The sequence below is a fragment of the Mustelus asterias genome, chromosome 11, assembly GCF_964213995.1.
Source record: "Mustelus asterias chromosome 11, sMusAst1.hap1.1, whole genome shotgun sequence".
Classification (NCBI taxonomy): Eukaryota; Metazoa; Chordata; class Chondrichthyes; order Carcharhiniformes; family Triakidae; genus Mustelus; species Mustelus asterias.
In genome coordinates this window covers 75749048-75774277 of record NC_135811.1, presented here as the reverse complement: position 1 = coordinate 75774277, position 25230 = coordinate 75749048, and the positions used below count along the sequence as shown (strand labels likewise).

The following is a 25230-nucleotide window of genomic DNA, read 5'->3' as shown; positions in this document are numbered from 1 at the left end:
TTTAATTTGTTTCCATTGAGATAGTAATCCCATTTGTTATTATTTCCTCCAAAGTGTATAACCTCGCATTTATCAACGTTATACTCCATTTGCCATATCCTCGCCCACTCACTCAGCCTGTCCAAATCTCTCTGCAGATCTTCTCCGTCCTCCACACGATTCACTTTTCCACTTATCTTTGTGTCGTCTGCAAACTTCGTTACCCTACACTCCGTCCCCTCCTCCAGATCATCTATATAAATGGTAAATAGTTGCGGCCCGAGTACCGATCCCTGCGGCACGCCACTAGTTACCTTCCTCCAACCGGAAAAACACCCATTTATTCCGACTCTTTGCTTCCTGTCGGATAGCCAGTCCCCAATCCACTTTAACACACTACCCCCAACTCCGTGTGCCCTAATCTTCTTCAGTAGCCTTTTATGGGGCACCTTATCAAACGCCTTTTGGAAATCCAAAAACACCGCATCCACCGGTTCTCCTCCATCAACCGCCCTAGTCACATCTTCATAAAAATCCAACATGTTCGTCAAGCACGACTTTCCCCTCATGAATCCATGCTGCGTCTGATTGATCGAACCATTTCTATCCAGATGCCCTGCTATCTCCTCTTTAATAATGGATTCCAGCATTTTCCCTACTACAGACGTTAAGCTGACCGGCCTATAGTTACCCGCCTTTTGTCTCCTTCCTTTTTTAAACAGCGGCGTAACATTAGCCGTTTTCCAATCAACCGGCACTACCCCAGAATGCAACGAGTTTTGATAAATAATCACTAACGCATCCACTATTACCTCTGACATTTCTTTCAATACCCTGGGATGCATTCCATCCGGACCCGGGGACTTGTCCACCTTCAGTCCCATTAGTCTACCCAGCACTGCCTCTCTGGTTACATTAATTGTATTAAGTATTTCTCCTGCTGCCAACCCTCTATCGTTAATATTTGGCAAACTATTTGTGTCCTCCACCGTGAAGACCGACACAAAAAACTTATTTAAAGACTCAGCCATATCCTCATTTCCCACTATTAACTCCCCCCTCTCGTCCTCCAAGGGTCCAACATTCACTCTAGCCACTCTATTCCTTTTTATATATTTATAAAAACTTTTACTATCATTTTTTATATTAATTGCTAGCCTAGCTTCATAGTCTATCCTTCCTTTCTTTATCGCTTTCTTAGTCTCTCTTTGTTGTTTCTTAAATTTTTCCCAATCACTTGTTTCTCCACTATTTTTGGCCACTCTGTACGCAGCTGTTTTTATTTTAATACTCTCCTTTATTTCCTTCGTTATCCACGGCTGGTTCTCCCTTTTCTTACAATCCTTGTTTTTTGCTGGAATATATTTTTGCTGAGAACTGAAAAGGATCTCCTTAAAAATCCTCCACTGTTCCTCAGCTATCCTACCTGCCAGCCTGCTCTCCCAGTCTACCTTAGCCAATTCATCCCTCATCCTATCATATTTCCCTCTGTTCAAACAGAGGACACTGGTTTGGGACCAAACTTTCTCCTCTTCCATCTGAATCAGAAATTCGACCATATTGTGGTCACTAGACCCAAGAGGGTCCTTCACAATAAGATCCTTAATTCTACCTACCTCGTTACACAATACCAGATCCAAAATAGCTCGTTCCCTCGTCGGTTCCGTAACATGCTGTTCAAGGAAACTATCCCGACAGCATTCTAAGAACTCTTCCTCCATTCCACCCTTACCGACTTGAGTCTGCCAGTCAATGTGCATGTTGAAGTCCCCCATGATTATTGCCGTTCCGTTTTTACACGCATCCCTTATCTGCTTGTTTATAGCCCTCCCCACCTCAACATTATTATTTGGGGGCCTATATACCACACCTACTAGTGTCTTTCTCCCTCTACTATTCCTCATCTCTACCCATAACGATTCCACGTTTTGTTCCTCAGAGCCTATGTCATCCCTCAGTACTACCCTGATATTATCTCTTATTAATAGCGCGACCCCACCACCTTTTCCTTCCTGTCTATTCTTCCTAAACGCCTGATACCCCTGGATATTCATCTCCCAGTCCTGGTCACCTTTCAGCCACGTTTCTGTAATGGCCACTAGATCGTACCCACTCGTGCTGATTTGCACCATCAACTCATATACCTTGTTCCGAATGCTTCGTGCATTCAGGCAAAGTGTCCTTATTCCAGCTTTTATCTGGACCCGCTTTGATGAGTCGCGAACACCCTCTCCCTCTACTCCCTTATCTAAATTACCGCCTTCATTCACTTGCACCCTCTCCTCTACCATTAATTTTGTAATTCCCCTTACCCCTGCATCCTCCACCCCATCAATTAGTTCCTTGATCCTAGTCAACTCTTCTAGCTCCCCTCCCCCCAACCTATCTAGTTTAAATTCTCCCCAGTAACTTTAGCCAACCTACCGGCCAGGATATTGGTCCCCGTGTGATTCAAGTTCCACCCGTTTTTTGTATACAGATCACCCCTGCCCCTAAAGAGGTCCCAATGGTCCAGGAACCTGAATCCCTGCCCCCTGCACCAGTCCCTCAGCCACACATTCATCTTCCACCTCACTCCATTCCTGCCCTCACCTTCCCGTGGCACAGGCAGTAATCCTGAGATTACTACCTTTGCTTTCCTCTTTCTCAGCTGTCTCCCTAATTCCCTGTACTCCCTTTTCATGACCCCTTCTCCCTTCCTACCCACATCAGCGGTACCAATATGTACCGCTACCTCAGGCTCCTCTCCCTCCCACCTCAGGATTTCCGGGACGCGACTAGCGACATCCTGGATCCCGGCCCCAGGGAGGCAGACCACCATGCGAGAATCCCGCCTACCTCCGCAGAAACGCCTGTCTGTCCCCTTCACCATCGAGTCCCCGATTAATACCGCCTTCCTCCTCTTTTCCTTAGCCCTCTGAGTTACAGGGCTGGACTCCACTGCGGAGACACGGCCACTGCTGCTTCCCCCAGGCGGGCTGTCCCCCCCAGCAGTACTCAAGCAGGAGTACTTGTTGTGCAGGGGCAAATCCACTGGGGTGCTCTCAACCACCCTAGCCTTACCCTTCCTGGCCATCACCCACTTGGCCTCCTCCCGTTGCCCTGGTGTGACCACCTGATGATAGCTCTTGTCTATCACCTCCTCATTCTCCCTCATCAGCCTAAGATCCTCGAGCTGCAGTTCCAGCTCCCTAACACGGTCCCTCAGGAACCGCAGCTCGACACACCCCTCACAGATGTGGATGTCCGGGAGGCCAGATGCCTCCAGGACCTCCCACATCCTACACTGGGAACAACACACTGGTTTCACACTCATACTGGACACTTTATGTCAAGTAAGACAGTGAAAAGTTAATAAGAGTGTAAGGAAACAAATAAATAAATAATTAATTAAAGTCAGAAAACCCACTCTCTTACCCTCAGCCTGCTCCTGGGAACAAATCCCTGATATTAACAACTGATATTAAACCCAAACAACTGAGATTAAACCCAAACAACTGAGATTAAACCCAGAACAACTGATATTAAACCCAAACAACTGATATTAAACCCAAAACAACTGAGATTAAACCTAAACAACTGATATTAAACCCAAACAACTGATATTAAACCCAAACAACTGAGATTAAACCCAAACAACTGAGATTAAATCCAAACAACTGATACTAAATCCAAACAACTGATATTAAACCCAAACAACTGAGATTAAACCCAATCATCATTTTCTGTTTCCTTACTTTTTCTTATTCCTCCATTTCTATAACTTTTAATTTATTTCTTTTCACTACCTACTGGAATGTATTCCAATCATTTCCCTATCTGTTTCCAGCTAACTCCCAGATTTCACCATTTATTTTGTGATTGCTTGAACTTTCTGAATGTTGTACACTGAACCCTCACCTTATTTTCACAACCAAGATCGCTCACTTCCACTACCATAGCCTCATTACCTGCCTCTGCCCCACGTCACTTACTCTGCCACTGATCCCTGTCAGCGATCCCAATGTCTGAGAGGCCATTCTATTCACAACAAACCAAACCATTTCCAAGTGATTGCTCTGAATGGATGAGGTTACACAGTGTTACTTCTGAATGGAGACCTGATTGACGATGCTTTTAGGCAGAGACTCCTCACATGCTGGTGATTAATGCATGCCCAAAACATGATGTGGAAATACCTGCATTGGACTGGGGTAAACACAGTAAGGAGTCTAACAACACCAGGTTAAAGTCCAACAGGTTTATTTGGTAGCAAACGCCACTAGCTTTCGGAGCGCTGCTCCTTCGTCAGGTGAGTGGGAGTTCTCAAGCGAGTGGGAACTCCCACTCACCTGACGAAGGAGCAGCGCTCCGAAAGCTAGTGGTGTTTGCTACCAAATAAACCTGTTGGACTTTAACCTGGTGTTGTTAGACTCCTTACTGTGCCCAAAACATCACAGCTCATCTTTACACTTTTCAGATGCTGATGAATTTGCTGCGCATTTCCAGCACTTTTTGTTTTAACTTCACATGTCCAACATTTGCAGTTTTTCCATTCTCTTTTGATGAAATTAATGACACTTTTCCCAAAGTTGAATTGATTGAAGTAAAGTACCTGATTTATTGCTGCTTCTGATGTTCGTGTGACAGTCCTTCACACACTCCATCTCTATTGGTGTCTTTTTAAAAGGATGTATGATCCTAGAAATCTGTTTTCTGGCCATCCCTTTACTTAAACAGAGCAACAGAGCAGCTCATGATGGCTTACCCTGTCCTATCTGTTTTTATTTTAAACAGGGGAATTTGAAGTTCGCAATGGATGGTGATTCCGTTCTCATTGAGAATAGTAAGTTGGTGTCCGTAATAGCAGAACTGCTTTCAACAAAAACTGACGTGGTGGAGAAAGCCTTGTTGTATCGGACTGTGGCCACAGGCCGTGATGTGATTGACAAACAGCACACAGACCAGGAGGCCAGCTACGGACGGGATGCATTTGCCAAGGTAATGGAGCTAAAAGCAGGCCTGCCTTGCAGCAGAAATTTGAAGGTTGGGTGAAGTGTTTATTGACCACCCCACCGGGAGAAACTGTAGTCAGGTTTTGCAGCCCTTTGTTCTGTAAATGGAATTTTATGAAGTATGATGGGTATGTGGAGTGTTCACAGTGAGCACTTTAACATCTTGGGAAGGATTGTCCTGTCCCGCCAAATGTGGACTTGTCGTTGGGCCACCGAGTCTCCCTTGGGGGACCTGCCACAAAGGGGCGGGATAATCCCACCCTATTCTTAATTATAAAATTGCCTCGGGTTTCATTTGTGAATCAACTGTAACTTACAAAAATGTTTCAAGGTTCTTCACAGGGACTGTATCACCGCCGTTCCTTCATTGTCGTTGGGTTGAAATTCTGAAACTCCCTGTCCAACAGCACTATGGGTATACCCACACCACATAGACTGTAGCTGTTCAAGGAGATGGCTCATCACCACCTTCTCAAGGGCAATTAGGGATGGGCAGTAAATGCTGGCCCAGCACATCCCATGAACAAATAAATTTAAAAAAATAGAAGTGAACATTGTGTTGGAATGAAGATATAACACCTTGGAACACGATTTAGATTGGGAAGAACATTTTAATTCCTAGGTGCAATGGCTCTGTCATGGTGGTAGTTCCAACTTGAGTTGGGGTGGCACAGTGGTTGGCACTGCTGCCTCACAGCGCCAGGGCCCTGGGTTCGATTCCCAGCTTGGGTCACTGTCTGCGCAGAGTCTGCACGTTCTCCCCATGTGGCGACTAGGGTAACTTCGTTGTAATGTTAATGCAAGTCTACTTGTGACACGAATAAATAAACTTCAATCTATTTTTTTTAAAAAGGTGATGAAGTGCTCTTCCTTCAAAATATTTTGCTGAATTTTTTACCCATAGCATATTGATAGATTAGTTTAATGGTGTATGTTCTTGCATTACCTTCATAATTGTTATGACTTTATAGCAAGAGAAGTTTGTAACACACAGATATTGATCATTGCACTAATACCAATAATCAGAGGAGTACTTATTCCAATCAGTATAAATTTTAACATACAAGATGCATTTTCAATTTTAGAGAATTTTGTGGTTACCAAGGTTAGATTTAAAAATGATTTTTCTGAGACTTCCTGTGACTGTGATACTTCAATGGTATGTCATTATCTAAGTGCTTCAAGTTCTATTCTAAGATGGTGTTGCTAGGCACCAGGGAGAGGTGGCAACCAAAATTCCTATTGCAAATTGAAAACCAGAATGTCGTTTGGTGTCACCAATTTAGAGTCAATAACTGATGTTCTTCACCGAACACCATTAATCAAAGTACTGTATTTGTGCTGTTGATAGCAGGAGAACAAAGGTTAATTACACTGTGTTTATTCCAATTCGTTCAAAACAAAACCAGCTTCAAAATGCCTTCAGGAAATGTACTTCAATCTGAAGTATCCTTTTAAATTAATCAAGGTCCTGATTACATTTTGAAGGTTTGCTTTTAAGGCTGCTGCGTAAATGGATGGGAAAGTGCCTTTGAGCTGGATGTGAGCATGTGGAACCGTCTGGACTCTGGAAAATTGCTTCTGTCAATGATTTATAGGCATCTCAATTGACAACATAATGTGTAGTCATTCCCAGCCATTCTTAAATCAGAAAGATCCTAAATCAGATTCAGGAGAGTCTAAAGCTTCTCGAAAGTTTATTTTTCCAGGTACCTTTTTTTCTCAAATTGCCGTGATTTAGGATTTGTTCATTTAGAGAAGGAAAATTCTGGAAGGTGTTGTCTTGACAGGTTGAATAGCTTTCCCTCATCTCATGTTTTCCTGCACATTTGTGACAAAATTTAATTTTGGAAAAGTCTAAATTCTGGATAATTGCTTCTCTCAAAGTTTTTTTTGTTGTCACTATTAACAGTGATAATGCACGATCATTCCCAGTCATTCTTAATAAAAGGATCCTAAATCATATTAAGGGGATCACAGTGGGAATATTTCACCGCAGTGAGCAGCAGGGTGGGATTGGGAAGCCTATTTTTTTAACTTATTTGTTGAAGGGGCAGGAGAGAAGTGGACGGGGTCACTCTTCGGGAGCTGCTTTTTACCGATCATGGGCTGCCCCTCACTCTTCCCTCCCCTGTCCCCTTTTAAGTTGAACTGCCCCATTTCTATGTGCTCCCTCTCTTAAATTCACCTCCTTCACTGCAGATTCCCCCTGCCCTAAGACCTCAGACATACCTGTTCCAGGGATCCATGAACCTTGATTTTCTTTTCCTTCTGCAGTCCCGGCAGTGGACTTCTCTGGAGTGAACGACTAAGAAATTGCACCAACGTCTTATAGAGGAAAGTGAAAGGAAGGCTGCAGGCATACCTAAGGAGGGTGTGACACCAGTTTTTATGAAATAAGTGGGCCTAAAATGTGGTAAATTCAGCAGGCTCTGATGATAGGCATTGTAGAAAATTAAAAGGGTTGAGGGGAAATACTGGAGAGCTATTGAACTATAATTTTGCGGAAAATTTTAGGAATGGAAACTGTGTTGGAACTGGATACTGGGGCTCCCCTATTCAAAAAGGGTGCAAGTGATATGCCTTGGAACTAGGAGATATAATGAAATTAATGATTTCTTACAAAAGTCACAGGCTAATCAGGCAGAGTTGCAGCCAATGTTTATTATATCATTTTTTTTCAGAAACATACTTCGGCCTCTGAAATTTGTTGTAAAAAGTTCGGTGTATTTTCTGGAAGAGATTCTAGTTGTCTGGATAGAGAGATGGCTAAAGGTAGAAAGCAAAGAATGAGTTAAATGGATTTTTTATTTGGACTGGTAAGATGTGAACAAAGAACAATATAGCACAGGAACAGGCCCTTTGACCCTCCAAGCCTGTGCCGATCACATTGTCCTATCTAGACCAACTGCTTATATCCCTCTATTCCCCGTTTGTTCAGATGTCTATCCAGATAAGTCTTAAATGTGGCTAACATCTGCCTCAACCTCCTCACTTGGCAGTGTATTCCAGGCCCCCACCACCCTCTGTGTAAAAAATAATTGCCCTGCACATTTCCACTGAACCTTTCTCCCCTTATCTTGAACTTGTGCCCCCTTGTAATTGTCATTTCTGCCCTGGGAAAAAGCTTCCAACTGTTCACCCTATCCATACCCCTCATAATTTTATAAACTTCTATCAGGTCGCCCCTCAGCCTCTGTCTTTCCAGGGAGAGCAATCTCAGTTTATTCAATCATAGCTAAGGTCTGATAGGTCTCATAGCTAAGACCCTCCATACCAGGCAACATCCTGGTAAACCTTTTCTGTACTCTCTCCAAAGCCCCTAAATCATATTAAGGGGACCACAGTGGGAATATTTCCCCACAGTGAGCAGCGGGGTGGGATTGGGAAGCCTATTTTTTTAACTTTTAACAGGAGAGTGTTTTGGGAGTGTTGTGACCAGAATTGGACACAGTATTCCAAATGTGGCCTAACCAATGTTTTATATAACTGTAACATAATTTGCCATACTCAATGCCCCGTCCGATGAAGGCAAGCATGCAATATGCTTTCTTCACCACTTTTTCCACCTGTGCTGCCACTTTTAAGGATCTGTGGACCTGTACTCCCAGATCTCTGTGTGTGTCTATGCTCCTGATGGTTCTGCCATTTATTTTATAGCTCCCACCTCAATTGGATCTACCAAAATGCATCACCTTGTATTCGTCCGGATTAAATTCCATCTGCCACTTCTCTGCCCAATTTTCCAGCCTATCTATATCCTGCTGTATTCACTGGAGTTGGCCTGTGAAACCTAGAAATCTCTGCTGGTATTGCATTTAAAGAAATAATTTAGACATAGACACAAAAGGAATGCAATTGAAATTTGGGACGGCGCGGTAGCACGTTGTTAGCACTACTGCTTCACAGCGCCAGAGACCCGGGTTTGACTCCTGGCTTGGGTCACTGTCAGTGTGGAGTTTGCATGTTCTCCCTGTCTCTGCGTGGGTTTCCTCCGGGTGCTCCGGTTTCCTCCCACTTTCTGAAAGACGTGCTGGTTAGGTGCATTGACCCGAACAGGCGCCGGACTGTGGCGACGAGGGGAATTTCACAGTAACTTCATTGCAGTGTTAATGTAAGCCTTACTTCTGACTAATAAATAAACTTTAAACTTTAACTTTAATGGTTAAGAGTTATGGCAAATTGTGGGGAAGAATGCAAGAAGGCATGAGCAGCTCAGTGGGGTAGGATCATTGGTGGAAAATGCAAATAGGTGAAATTTTAATAAATTTGTAGCAGAAAATAAGTGAAAGGAAATCTACTTTAAATAGTCAGACTTTGAATAATAGCAGAACAGAAAGATGCAAGTATGTAGTTAGTCGAAGAGACAGTGCAGCTAGACAAGGGCATTGGAATAAGGAAATTGTGCTTTATACACAGCCATTCAATATAAAAGCAAGGAAGTGATTTCGAATTTGTATTGATTATTGGCTGGCCAAAGCTGGAACACACTTTCTCTGAGTCGTCCTTACAGGAAGGGAGTAAGAGTTCTGAAATGAGCACAGTGAAGTAATAGAAGAAATAAAAAGTTATCATTTTGGAGGAATGTTCAAAAAAATTGGGCTTTGTTCAGTTGGTTTCATAGGTTTTAAAAATTATGCAAAGTTTGGAGAAAATAAGTTGTGAAAGATTGTCTTCAGTTGTCAGTGAACCTGTAACAGCAACTAGCATTTATGTAGCCTCTTTCCTAGAGACCCAAGGCCGTTTACAGGCAAGATTTGACACATACAACCATATGAACATAGAATTAGAAGCAGGAGTTGGCCATTCAGTCCCTAAGCCTGCTGCACCATTTGATAAGATGCTGGCTGATCTGATTGTGGCCTCAACTCTACATTCCTTTCTACTCTTTATATTCTTTGACTCCCTTGTCAATCAAGAATCTATCTAACTCAGCCTTAAAAATATTCACTGACCCTGCCTCCACTGCTCTCTGGGAATTCCACAGAAGAATGACCCTCTGAAGGAAATGACACTGAGTTACAAAAGGAGATATTTGGGGAGATGACCAAATATCATCAAAGAGCGCATTTTCAGAAGGGTCTTGCAGAGAAGAGATTGGTAAAGAGGTGGAGAGGTTTAGGGAGAGAATTCTAGAGCTTACAACCTCAGCAGCTAAAGGTATGACCGCTGATGGCAGAGCAATTCAAAATCGGAAATCCTCAAGAGGACAGAATTTAGGAAAGTCATATGATTTTCTTAAACGCAGTTACTAGAATCTGGATTGCTTTAACGTCACTATTAAACCAGAGACTTGGGTTACTGGTAAAGGCAGTTATGTCTGGTGCTATCATGATTATTGTAATAGGCTATCAAATCATCTCTGGTTAAAGTGAAGCAAAAAAGATTTCTGCAATCCTAAATTCCCAGCAGAGATCAATATTCGCATGCAGCACAAATTGTATCATTGGAACTGCACAACTCAAGAGATTGAGTTTTCACATTGTAAAATGGATTTAATAAATTTGCTAACATTTCTGTTGACACTTGGGAAGAAGCAGTTATAACAGTGTGACAGTCTGGCTTATGCATAACTCCAGTCTTTAATTTCCTTTGTCGTAGTCTAGCTAGTCACTCAGTTGTATAAAAAATTTAGATAAAAAATATGTTTGATCACCACCACTTCAATGCAGCTATGGGTGGGAAATACATGTGGCTTTTCCAGAACTGCCATGTCTCAAGAATGAAATAATTGAAGGAAAGGAAGGAAATTAATTGGAGGTGATAGTTCCAGACACTATACAATGGGCCAAATGGTCAACCATGATTCATTTTGGACTGATTCGATCAAATTATTGACTTTATGATTCATATTTGACACCAGAAACATTATCCAAGCTCAACTGAGAATGCTGACACTTAACAAATAGTTACCAATACTGAGGCAAGGGGGACAATGGTATGGAGGTACCATCATTGGATTTGTAATGCAGAGACCTAGGATAATGCTCTGGGGACCTGGTTTCAAATCACATCATGGAAGATAGTGAAGTTTGAATTCAATAAAAATCGAGAATTAAATGTCTAATAATGACCATTAAATCATTGTCATAAAAACTCATGTAGTTCTATGACAATCGCATTGTATTTATTTGTCCTTTTAAGATAAACAGACCATGCTGCACTCTGTGCTAGGCTAGACTATAAAATATGTAGAAATTTAATTAGTCTGTGGACAGCTCTTTAGGGATGGCACGGTAGCACAGTAGTTAGCACTGCTGCCTCACAGCGCCAGGGACCCCAGTTCAATTCCGCCCTCCGTTTGACTGTGTGGAGTTTGCACGTTCTCTCCGTGTCTGCATGGGTTTCCTCTGGGTGCTCCAGTTTCCTCCCACATGCCAAAGATGTGCACGTTGGGCGGATTGGCCATGATAAATTGACCCTTAGTGCCGGGGGATTAGCAGGGTAAATACTTGGGGTTACGGGATAGGCCTGGGTGGAATTGTGGTCGGTGCAGACTCGATGGACCAAATGGCCGTCTCCTGCACTGTAGGGATTCTATGACCATTTATTCAGTTAATATTTGTTTGCTTTCACAATGCAGGCAATATACGACCGCCTTTTCTGTTGGATTGTCAACCGAATCAATGATATTATTGAAGTTAAGAATTATGATGCCAAAATCCATGGGAAAAACACAGTTATTGGTGTCCTGGACATCTATGGCTTTGAGATCTTTGACAACAACAGGTATGCACTTAAGAGCAATTTACGAGAGAGTCCGATGGCCTCATCAAATCAGTGCCAGAGATGAACAAAACAACAAGCTGTCGTTTCTCAAACTATCTAGCAACCCTGCTGTGAAAATGCACATGTGCAGGTATCGCAGGGGAGCAGCACTGGGTTTGGCTGCAATGCTCAATAAATGCATCTCTGTTTAGTCTAATACATGAAAAATTGGCTATTTGAGAGAAGCTTTCAGGGTGCTCCCAGAAGCCATGAAACTGAGTTACTGAAAACTGGCAACTTCAGAAAATCAGGTGAGGTAATAGAAGAAAGTGGTAAAGAGAGTGGAATATGTTCTTTGAAATGAAGATTTCTGGCTCGCCAGAGCTGCAAAGCTTATAGAGGAGCACACCTGAACAATGTGCAATCTCTTTTGTTCCAGCTTGGCTAACATTCTCCCATCTATGGTTAAAGTGGAACAATATGATTCCACAATCCTGAAACTCCAGTGTTAATCTGTGCTCCCAGGCACCGTGAATTGTCGAGTCAGAGCCATATTGCTGTAGCCTTGACTCTAACTGGCAGATTGTGATTGTGTGAAAGCAAACATAATAAGGCAATAAACAAACATTAACAGGAGCAAATTGGAATTTCAGAATCAGCATCGAGAGAGTGTCCCATCTGCCCATGGCCCTCGCAATAGATTCAGTATTTCAAAATGATGCACCTTCAATGTTAAATCTCTGTGATGTCTGTGCCAATATATTAGTTAATGTGCAAAACACAATAGTCTGTTCAAAATTGCTAGCATTCACAATCATTATGTACAATATTTGTGGCCTAAAAAGTTGTTGCAGCATGTAAAATGTTTGTTGGTTTGAGTACTGTACCCATGAGGCCCAGCTGTGGTATTAATCGGAGCAAGATGGATAAACACAAATTAAAGAAATGTAGCCATGCTGAGTCGGGCATCAGTGAATGCACATTAACATGAATCAGTGTGAAGGAAGTGCTGACATTACATGGTCCGTACCAAAGATTTGATGAATTCAGGCAACACTGAGGACAATCCAGTACCGGAGTTGCCAAATTGACACTACACTGAACAATTTTTGTCACCAACTGATGCCTTTATTAACCAGTAAGACCTGATAACCTCCCTTAGGTTTGGCAGTGTTAGTGGGTACTTTTCTAACAGAATGACACAGCCATCTTCAAGACAACTAGGAAAGTGGAATCTGGAACAGTCTGCTCAGCACATTAATCAGTTGACAGGCCATTGTACAAAGTAATTTTGTGTATATGTCATCAGGCAGCACAACATTTAGCAAGTGGAACAGGATGACATGTTCCCACATCCTCTCACCAAGACATGGTCCTGCTACTACCTGTTTTCTGGATCTCTGTTCACTGTTTAAACAAGATAAACAGCATAGGAGAGAAAACCCTCAGTTACCTTACAGTTCATGCTTCCAAGGGAAGGATGTATCTGGAGATGGTTCATGATATTTTCAAAAGTTGCTTATTTCAGAAGTACACCTATTTGCTATTCTAGACACCCATCAGCTCCTGCATTTCTGTTCAGGAACTGAGATTATTGCCATGGAGGCTGGACAATCTTCGTCCATAGGTACAAAGGTTTAGAGTCATAGAGGTTTACAGCATGGAAACAGGCCCTTCGGCTCAACTTGTCCATGCCGCCCACTTTTTTTTAAAACCCCAAAGCTAGTCCCAATTGCCTGCATTTGACTCATATCCCTCTATACCCATTTTACCCATGTAACTGTCTAAACGCTTTTTAAAAGACAAAATTGTACCCGCCTCTACTATTACCTCTGGTAGCTTGTTCCAGACACTCACCACCCTCTGTGTGAAAAAAATGCCCCTCTGGACACTTTTGTATCTCTCCCCCCCTCACCTTAAACCTATGCCCTCTATTTTAGATTCCCCTACCTTTGGGAAAAGATATTGACTATCTACCTTGTCTATGCCCCTCATTATTTTATAGGCCTCTATAAGATCACTCCTCAGCCTTCTACGCTCCAGAAAAAAAAAGTCCCAGTCTATCCAGCCCCTCCTTATAATTCAAACCATCAAGTCCCGGTAGCATCCTAGTAAATCTTTTCTGCACTCTTTCTAGTTTAATAATACCCTTCCTATAATAGGCTGACCAGAACTGTACATAGTATTCCAAGTGTGGCCTTACCAATGTCTTGTACAACTTCAACACGATGTCCCAACTCTTGTATTCAATGTTCTGACCGATGAAACCAAGCATGCTGAATGTCGTCTTCACCACTCTGTCCACCTCTGACTCCATTTTCAAGGAGTTATGAACATGTACTCCGAGATCTCTTTGTTCTGTAACTCTTCCCAATGCCCTACCATTAACTGAGTAAGTCCTGCTCTGGTTCAATCTACCAAAATGCATCACCTCATATTTATCTAAATTAAACTCCATCTGTCATTCGTCAGCCCACTGACCCAATCGATCAAGATCCCGTTGCAATCCGAGATAACCTTCTTCACTGTCCACTATGCCACCAATCTTGGTGTCATCTGCAAACTTACTAACCATGCCTTCTATATTCTCATCCAAATCATTAATATAATGACAAATAACACTGGACCCAGCACTGATCCCTGAGGCACATTGCTGGTCACAGGCCTCCAGTTTGAAAAACAATTCTCTACAACCACCCTCTGGCTTCTGCCATCAAGCCAAGTATCCATTTCGCTACCTCACTCTGGATCCTGTGAGATTTAACCTTATGCAACAACCTACCATGTGGTACCTTGTCAAAGGCCTTGCTAAAGTCCATGTCGACAACATGAACTGCACTGCCTCATCTACCTTCTTGATTGCCCCTTCAAAAAACTCAATCAAATTTGTGTGACATGATTTTCCATTCACAAAGCCATGCTGACTGTCCCTCATCAGTCCTTGCATCTCTAAATGCCCGTAGATCCTGTCTCTCAAAACACCTTCCAACAACTTACCCACCACAGATGTGAGGCTCACTGGCCTGTAGTTCCCAGGCTTTTTCCCTGCAACTCTTTTTAAACAAAGGCACAACATTTGCCACACTCCAATCTTCAGGCACCTCACCTGTGACTATTGATGACTCAAATATCTCTGCTAAAGGACTCTCAATTTTCTCCATAGCATGACAATGTTCTGGGATACACTTCATCAGGTCCCGGGGATTTATCTACCTTGATGCGCTTTAAGACTTCCAGCACCACCACATCTGTAATATGTACACTCCTCAAGACATCACTATTTATTTCCCCAAGTTCCCCAACACCCATGCTTTTCTCAACAGTAAATACTGATGAGAAATATTCATTTAGGATCTCGCCCATCTGTTGTGGATCCGCACATAGATGACCTTGTTGATTCCTAAGAGGCCCTACTCTCTCCCTTGTTACTCTTTTGCCCTTTATGTATTTGTAGAAGCTCTTTGGACTCTCTTTTGCCTTATCTGCCAAAACAATCTCGTGTCCCTTTTTTGCCCTCCTGATTTCTCTCTTAACTCTACTCCTACACCCCCTATACTCCAAGGGATTCACTTGATCCCAGCTGCCTATGCATGTCACGTGCCTCCTTCTTCTTGATCAGGGCCTCAGTATCCCAAGTCATCCAGGGTTCCCTACTTCTATTAGCCTTGCCCTTCACTCTAAGAGGAATGTGTTTACCCTGAACCCTGGTTAACACACTTTTGAAAGCCTCCCCTTTGCCTTCCCACAGACTCCCCCAATTAACTTTTAAAAGTTCCTGCCTGATCCCACTAAAATTGGCCTTGCCCCAATTTAGAATTTTAACTTTTGGGCCAGACCTATCATTCTCCATAGCTATCTTAAAACTAATTGAATTATGGTCACTGGTCCCAAAGTGATCCCTCACTAACACTTCTGTCACCTGCCTTCCTTATTTCCCAAGAGGAGGTCAAGTTTTTCCCCCTTTCTAGTCGGACCATCCACATACTGAATGAGAAATTCCTCCTGAATATGCTCAACAAATTTCTCTTCATCCAACCCTCTAATACTATGGCTCTCCCAGTCAATGTTGGGAAAGTTAAAATCCCCTACTGTTACCACCCTATTTTTCAATATCCTTTTCCTCCAGTTCCTGTTACAATCCGCTAAGAGACCAATGACCTGAAAACTAAGTAATCCCAAACCACCCTGAAGAAAGGAACGGATAGACAACATTGATTTTTAAATTGCCTTAGATCCCCTTGCCTAACAAGAATCCATCTACCTCCAACTTTAAAAATTCAATGACTCCACCTCCGACCTCTTCTGATGCGGAGAGTCCTAAAGTCGCACAACCCTCGGAGAGAAAAAATTATCCTCATCTCTGTCCTAAAAGTGCGACCCCTAGTTTTAAAACAGTGCCCTCTAGCTCCGGACTCACCCGCAAGAGGAAACATTCTTTCCACGTCCACCTTGTCAGTGTCATTCAGGATCTTATACATTCGATCACATCACCCCTCATTCTTCTAAACTCCAGTGGAAACAAGCCCAATCTGTCTAACTTTCTTCATAAGACAACCTGCTCAGTCAAGGTATCAATCTTGTAAACCTCCTCTGTACTGCTTCCAACTCTTTTACATCCTCATTTACATTTCAGTAGAAACAATGACTTTCACTTTAAATAGTTAATTCAACAAAGGTAGGTCTCTCAATTGTCTCTGCATCACTCCATGTGGAGTCTCATTGTCTTCAAACTAAGCCTCTGAGAGTAGGATCTCTGACTTTTCCACTCTAGATTTGGCCCTTGAGTCTCCTTATTCCATCTGAGGTAGGCAGATGTGATTGCCATTGACAAGGAACCCTTCTCGCTCTCCCTCGAGTCATGACTGTCCTGATGGTGTAGCTTTCCAGAGTTCCTTTTCAACTGACCAATCAGCAACACACTGGGTCACAGTCTGATCACCTATGATGCAAGCAGTCAGCTCTTTAGCATGCCTGAACTATTTACATTGCTTTTAGAATTCAGTACCACATGGCTAGCTTGCATATTGCTTCACCAAAAGAGTTCCAGGGGTTCTGTTTTCTTCTTACCGCCAAACAGAAAACTGACCATTTTGATGAGAGCTCTGCTTTCTTCTCCTGAACACGCCAGGAGTTCTGTGAGTTTGTGGTGTTTGCAGCACAAGTTAAAATTAACTTCTGCTTACCTGTTTTGGTTACCCAGCTCTCATCTCCATATGAATGCCAGGATGTTGCCTGGTATGGAGGGCATTAGCTATGAGGAGAGGTTGGAGAAACTGGGTTTGTTCTCACTGGAACAGCTGATAGAAGTCTGCAAGATTATGAGGGGCATGGACAGAGTGAATAGTCAGAAGCTTTTTCCCAGGATGGGCGAGTCAATTACTAGGGGGCATAGGTTTAAGGCGGGAGGGGCAAGGTTTAAAGGAGATGTGCGATGCAGGTTTTTTACACAGAAGGTGGTGGGTGCCTGGAATTCACTGCTGGGAGAAGTAATGGAAGCAGATACGATAGTGACTTTTAAGGGCCGCCTGGGCAAACACATGAATGGGATGGGAATAGAGGAAAATGGTCCCCCAGAAGGGTAAGGGGTTTTAGTTCAGACAGGCAGCATGATCGGTGCAGCCTTGGAGGGCCGAAGGGCCTGTTCCTGTGCTGTAATTTTCTTTGATCTTTGTTCTTTGTCAAGTCTCAGAAATAACCTCACTGTTAAGCAATCCAATTACACATTCCTTTCCCAGAACTGGCCGAATTTAATTTCATTTTTACTTCAATATATATCACAAATAAAAGGTTTTTGTAAAGTACAGTTTGTCCCTTATTCCCACTCAAAGCATACAAGTACAAATGGTGAATACTGATTCAGTGACTACTTATTAGGTTAAAAACCAAGATTCTCCAATATTTCAACACTTATCCAAGGTACTAACCGACTGTTTCACAGGGTAGACCTCGCAGAGGTCTGAGATCGATATTGTAACTAAGCCATGAAACATCCTTCTGGCAGCCTGCTTCTTGCAGTACGACAACTTTTAGGTCAGGGTTTCCTGTCTTCAATGATGGATAACTTGATTTGTTCCATACCACATCCACCAATATAATTTGTAATGAAAGGCTGAAGAGACTGATGCAATAGTGTTTTAGTAAGTGGGTTAGCAATTATCCACGTATTCTGGAGATTTTCGAACATCTCTGGCACATGCTTAAGCCCAGTTTCATTCAACTTTACTTCATGACCCTTTTGGATTATTGAGGTATACGTTCATCTCTTAATTAATGTGAGATATTTGAAAATAGTGCTCTTTTGGCCTTCATTAGATGGCAGTTCACTTTAATGTAGATCTTCACAAGTTTAGGTACACATTGTTCAAAACTTTTAGAACAAATTTTAAGTCAACTATTCAATGTGACATTGCTTTGACATGAGAAATTTTGATTCCAATTTAGAGAACTAAACTCTTCTTGTAAGTAAGCTGCATTTCTTTAGAGATTCTAGCACTGTTGTTTAGAGGACAGCCAGGTCTTTACCTCATGCCACTTCCAGTTTTATTGGATAAATACTTTGTCTTATTGTTTCCTCCCTAGCTCATAGGTTTCACAGTGCAGATACTCGCAGTCCTAAGCTATTATGAAGGTGAATTTCAGTGAGGGGTTTCCTAATTGGTGGATGATCTATGAAAGCCCTGGCCTGCAGCACTTGCAATATTTAGTTATGATTTCTATTGGTCTTCTGCCCAAGTTACAGAAGCTGATCATTAAGAGCTTGCAAATTAATTCCTATTTTGCTTTGGCAAAGGAACTTATGAAAGGCTGAAGGATGTTTGATTCCTATGATGCAAAGACAAAGCAGTGATCAAAGGGCAGATAGCCATCTGAATGGGAATCCTATAATTACAATCCCTAGTTCATACTGACTGAACGGGTTGCAAACTGGTGAGGTGATGAATTCAATATAATTGCACTCAACAAATTTGAGCTTATTTTTGTCTCATGTTCCTTGTTGCTGTATCTACTGGCTTCTGTTGGAAAGTGTTATAGTTTATAAGATTGTTAGGTTTTAGAACTGTGCCTTCAATTGAAGAAGTTTATGTGATCTGTTCTGAAGTCAGTCTGATAGCAAGTCTGGGTGGTTTGATTGTTAGAGAATAAAGGGGACACGGATTATTTTACTAGGAAGAAGGTGAGAGATGTTTAAACTTGAGACAATGGCAGCACCTTGTGTGCTGACAGTGGGTAGACTGAGTCTCCAAATTTCCAGGCAAGCGTTGAGTTGTAAACAATTGTGTTTTAAGCTGTCTATTTAGTTCCAAGATGGAAGAGAGCTGGCCTCTCAAGTTAACTCATCAGCATTTCTATCTGGATACAAGAACCAGGTGATTCATGTTGCCATGGAGATGGATTTTGAGGAGAAGCGTTTCTAAGATACCCCTGAAAACTCCCGGACACAGTAGTCTGCCAGGGTCTGGGAGAGAGAGCGCGAGAGGCCAGAAGCTAATAAGGGCGGCACGGTAGCACAGTGGTTAGCACTGCTGCTTCACAGCTCCAGGGACCTGGGTTCAATTCCTGGCTTGGATCACTGACTGTGCGGAGTTTGCACATTCTCCTCGTGTCTGTGTGGGTTTCCTCCGGGTGCTCTGGTTTCCTCCCACAGTCCAAAGATGTGTGTGTTAGGTTGATTGGCCATGCTAAAATTGCCCCTTAGTGTTCTGAGATGTATAGGTTAGAGGGATTAGCGGGTAAATATGTAGGGATATGGGGGTAGGGTCTGGGTGGGATTGTGGTCGGTGCAGACTCGATGGGCCAAATGGCCTCTTCCTGCACTGTAGGGTTTCTATGATTCTATGAAGTTTCTATTGTTCTGGATAGGTGTGTGGGATTGGGGGGGGGCAGTTCAAGCAGCACTAATTTTTCCACTCGCCGCTCATTTGTTTCTTATTTGATAAATTATAGAGTTCCCGACCCCATGATTTTTGTGTGATCCAATTCCTACTAATTAACCCAAAAAGATTAGTTTATTGCACACATTCTGTAACGTCCCCCCCCTATACACACAATAAAGAGAGGGATAGGGAAAAGAAAGTTTTACCGTACAGAGATCAAAGAGAACAAAGAACAAAAGAACAAAGAACAGTACAGTACAGCACAGGAAACAGGCCCTTCGGCCCTCCAAGCCTGTGCCGCTCCTTGGTCCAACTAGACCAATCATTTGTATCCCTCCATTCCCAGGCTGCTCATGTGACTATCCAGGTAAGTCTTAAACGATGTCAACGTGCCTGCCTCCACCACCCTACTTGGCAGCGCATTCCAGGCCCCCACCACCCTCTGTGTAAAAAACATCCCTCTCATATCTGAGTTATACTTCGCTCCTCTCACCTTGAGCCCGTGACCCCTCGTGAACGTCACTTCTGATCTGGGAAAAAGCTTCCCACCGTTCACCCTATCTATCCCCTTCATAATCTTGTACACCTCTATTAGATCTCCCCTCATTCTCCGTCTTTCCAGGGAGAACAACCCCAGTTTACCCAATCTCTCCTCATAGCTAAGACCCTCCATACCAGGCAACATCCTGGTAAACCTTCTCTGCACTCTCTCTAACGCCTCCACGTCCTTCTGGTAGTGCGGCGACCAGAACTGGACGCAGTACTCCAAATGTGGCCTAACCAGCTGCATCATCAGACTCCAGCTTTTATACTCTATGCCCCGTCCTATAAAGGCAAGCATACCATATGCCTTCTTCACCACCTTCTCCACCTGTGTTGCCACCTTCAAGGATTTGTGGACTTGCACACCTAGGTCCCTCTGTGTTTCTATACTCCTGATGACTCTGCCATTTATTGTATAACTCCTCCCTACATTATTTCTTCCAAAATGCATCACTTCGCATTTATCCGGATTAAACTCCAACTGCCACCTCTCCGCCCAATTTTCCAGCCTTTCTATATCCTGCTGTATTGCCCGACAATGCTCTTCGCTATCCGCAAGTCCAGCCATCTTCGTGTCATCCGCAAACTTGCTGATTACACCAGTTACACCTTCTTCCAAATCATTTATATATATCACAAATAGCAGAGGTCCCAGTACAGAGCCCTGTGGAACATCACTGGTCACAGACCTCCAGCCGGAAAAAGACCCTTCGACCACTACCCTCTGTCTCCTATGGCCAAGCCAGTTCTCCACCCATCTAGCCACTTCTCCTTGTATCCCATGAGCCATAACCACCTTAACCAACCTGCCATGTGGGACTTTGTCAAATGCCTTACTGAAATCCATATAGACGACATCCACAGCCCTTCCTTCATCAACCGTTTTTTTCACTTCCTCAAAAAACTCCTCCAAATTTGTACGGCACGACCTCCCTCTTACAAAACCATGCTGTCTGTCACTAATGAGATTGTTCCGTTCTAAATGCACATACATCCTGTCTCTAAGAATCCTCTCCAACAACTTCCCTACCACGGATGTCAAGCTCACCGACCTATAATTTCCTGGGTTATCCCTGCTACCCTTCTTAAACAACGGGACCACATTCGCTATCCAAAATAAATATTGGTTCATGTGAGGCCCAGAATCAAAGTACCATGGGGAATTCCTTCACTGAGGTTGGGGCAGATTGAAAAGCAGTGATATAAGATTCGCTTTCACAATGGGGTTGACTTCACAAGATAAAATAGGCCTGCAGGGATGAATCAGTTTTTGTTGGTGATGGTGCAGAACTTTCAGCAGAAATAGGGTAGAAGATGGGGCTCATTCTGTAACCTGGCCAAAGCTCCTTCTGTATGAGTCTTTACAATAATCAATGTAGTTTCTTGGTCACCATTACTGAGGCTAGCTTTATATTCCCGATATATTCATTGAATTTCAACTCCATTAGCTGCTATTGTTGGATTGAACCTATGAATCATTGAATCCCTACAGTACAGAAAGAGGCTACTCGGCCCATCGAGTCTGCACTGACCACAATCTCACACAGGCCCTATCCTCACAACCCCATGCATTTACCCTAGCTAGTTCCCCTGACACTAAGGGGCAATTTAGCATGGCCAATCCACCTAGCCTGCACATCTTTGGACTGTGGGAGGAAAGTGGAGCACCCAGAGGAAACACTCGCAGATGCGGGGAAAATGTGCAAACTCCACACAGACAGTGACCCAAGCAGGGAATCGAACCCGGGTCCCTGGTGCTGAGAGGCAGCAGTGCTCACCACTTTGCCACCATATCACCCCAAATGAATTTTAAAAAACATTCAGCTGTGATAGCTTGTCTTTTCATGCCAACATCCAGTGCCCAGGCTTTCACGTGAGAAATGGACACATGGGTAATGATGAGCATCTGTATCGTGACTTTAGAACTGGACAGAATCAGTTTTAAGGATTAGAATTAGTCACAACGTAGGAACCTACATTATGTCCCCTCTCAATTTGTTCTAAATTACCAGGAAAAATTTAATTGAAAACAGCAAAATAGGCGAGTCTGAACGTTACTGATGGTAACTGTATGTTTCTGTATCTGCAGTTTGGAACAGTTTTGTATTAACTACTGCAATGAGAAACTGCAGCAGCTTTTTATCCAGCTTGTTCTGAAGCAGGAACAGGAGGAGTATCAACGTGAAGGCATCCCCTGGAGACATGTAAGGAACAGAACAGTTTTACTTTCTGTGTGTGCATGTCTGATCATAATGAGGTGCTGGGGAATTGGGATGTTCTTGTTCATAACTTAATGCTTGTTCTACCTTTTATGAGTCCGTTATGTATGCCAAATTCCTACCAAGGGCACTGCAATGATATACTTCAGAAGGGCACTGCCTGCTTCATCAGTGTAACTTTTATTCATGTACTTCTCATATACCTGCATGAATCAACCCACAATTCGAGACTACACTGTCAACTGGGGAGAAAATTAAGACTGAGTTAGTCAGATTTTGACTTTAAAAGTAAAGTGAATTCCATTATTTTTCAGTGCTAAGTGTGATCCTGCAGCTAAATTTTAACACGCACCTTAGAGTATAGTGACAGTGCAAAGTAGTCAGATTTCAGTAGCCAGTTTGCACAAAGCAAAATCCCATAATCATCAGTATGATTAACAATCAGATCATCTGTTTTAATTATTATCCAGGACACCCCTGCTCTTTCTGCAGCCCACTCGAAACATTAGCCTAATGCAAAAATGTTAAATCCTCTAAACTCCTAAGCCTCCCCACCTTTACTCTGCTTCAGTAGTTGCTGAATTTTTTCTTTGAATAGAGTCCAGACAGATAGCTGCTTTGCACAATGAATGTGATCTTTTACCCCCACCTTATACCCACTTCAAATTGTCTGTATGATATGATAATTCTGATCATTTTGATTGCTGCTTAAAGGGTTGCTTCTGTAATTGATTAAAGTCCGAATGCTCAAATGGAAAATGGCTTTCTCTTTATTTGGCCTTTCTGCAGATCGACTACTTTAACAATCAGATCATTGTGGATTTGGTGGAACAGCAACACAAGGGCATCATTTCAATTCTTGATGACGCTTGTGTAAATGTGGGGAAGGTCACCGACAAGATGTTCCTGGATGCTCTGAACACCAAACTGCAAAAACATGCGCATTACTCCAGCCGGAAGGTAATTGTTTTTCGATTAAGTAACGGAGGAGGTTGATGGAGGTAGTGCATTTGGTATGGGCTTTCAAAAGGCATTTATTAGCTAAATTTAAGTCTGTGGAGTTAAAGGGGCAGTGCATACAAAATTGGCTAAGGGGCAGAACGTAGAAGGCAGTGGGGAGCAATTGTTTTTTGGACAGTAGGGAAGTATAAAGTAGTGTCCACCTAGGGTCAATGTTAGGTCGGACCATTGTTCCCCCTGTTTAGTGACATGGACTTATGTATGCAGGATATAATTTCAAAATTCAAAAATGACACAAAGTTGGAAATGTGATGAACACTGAGGGTAGCAGCTGATCTCAGGAGGACATAGACATGATAAAATGGACAGACATGTAGCAGATGAAATTTAATGCATAGAGGTGTGAAAGTGATGCATTTTGGGATGAGCAGTGTGGACTAGCGATATAAAGTAGTACAGTTTCAAAGGGGGTGCAGGAAGACCAAAAGCCTAGGAACTCACCTACACATATTTAAAGGTGGCAGAGCAAGTTGAAAAGGATGTTTAGAAAAAATGTGATCCTTTGTTTTATAAATAGAGCCATGGAGTACAAAAGCAAGGAAGTTAGGTTAAACTTTGATAAACCTCTGGGAGATTTTACCAAGGATAAGGGACTTCAGTTACATGAGACTGGTGAAGCTGGCATTGATCTTCCTAGAACAGAGAAGTTTCATGGAAGGTTTTACATTTTTTTATATTTGAAGTGCTGTACTGATGGAAGTTATTGTTAGTGATTCATCCATTGGTGTTTTTCATAATTAGGTATGACTAGTCACTTTCTGCCTGTTTTGTCTTGATTAAGTATTGTGACATTCAGCCTGTCCTGAATTATGCATTTGTACTGTTTGTTAATTGTACCAATTGAGGTTAAGTACATACAGGTGAAGAGCATTGATTGCATGGTTACTTGAGCACATATAAAGAGACACTTACTGGTGCAGAAGTTGAGTGGAATGGGGAGATAGTTCCCAGTAATAGTTCATTTTGAATTAAATCTTTTCCAAGTAACAACTGGCGCTAGTTTCTTCCTTCACCAACTGGCTATCAGGAATTTAACGCTATTTGTAGCTGCTATGCTGTAAAGGTGATTGTAATGTTGGTGCATCAAACATCATCAAGCTCGACTCAAAATATCTTCAAGCAAATGTAATCCAAAGTGATCTTTCCAAAGCAGATAGTGTATGCAATTGCACCTGAGAAAGACTGAAATTTCATCAGTTTTTGTGATATAAGTAAGCTATTTTGTGATATCTCTACATCTAAGCCATGAAGCCAGAGCATTTTCTATGGTTAAGATCAGGGAGTTGTTTTAAATGCCATCATGGATCTATCCTTCCACTTTTCATGCAAAGCAAAAGTTAGAAAATTAAGATTGAGAGCCAAATTCCAGCATTAAGGTGGTCTGTTGCATCTATGACTACAGAAGTGACCTGAGAATGGAACATCTTCCGACATTGAAGGGTTCCTCAGTGCAGTAATTCTCCAGTTGCTTTCTTTAGTATAGTCCACGTACAATTTGATTTGATAACTTCTACACTCATTCATTTCTCCTGTATTCGAAACAAAAAAGAGGCTTCATCCAACAGGAAATTTGTATTTGACAAATTTATTAGATTTGCAAAAGGATGTAACCACGAGTGTAGAAAATGGGGAACCAGCAGATGCAATAAATTTAAATTTCAAAAAATATTCGGTAAGTTGCTACATCATAAAATGTAATGAACTAGATAAGAGCTTATGGAGTTGTGGATATTCTGAAAGTGGTGTTGGACAGTAAACAGAGTAGAAATAAACAGTGCATTTTCAAGACTGCAACAAATGGAGTGCCTCACAACACAGTAATGGGGCCTCAGAAACTTACAATCTCTATTCATAACTCCGAAAAAGAGATCAAGAATAATGCACCCAATTTTG

General features: G+C 42.4%; 1 protein-coding gene across 1 annotated transcript in view; it reads left to right on the top strand.

Annotated features, from left to right (window-relative positions):
- The window catches only part of myo1d (myosin 1D), a 562434-nt gene that overhangs the window by 132792 nt on the left and 404412 nt on the right, over window positions 1-25230 (top strand). Inside the window, exons 8-11 of the mRNA XM_078223777.1 lie at window positions 4756-4959; window positions 11557-11702; window positions 22188-22302; window positions 23107-23277. Of these exons, the coding sequence (XP_078079903.1) occupies window positions 4756-4959; window positions 11557-11702; window positions 22188-22302; window positions 23107-23277 (636 nt within the window). The remainder of the gene's footprint in view (window positions 1-4755; window positions 4960-11556; window positions 11703-22187; window positions 22303-23106; window positions 23278-25230) is intronic.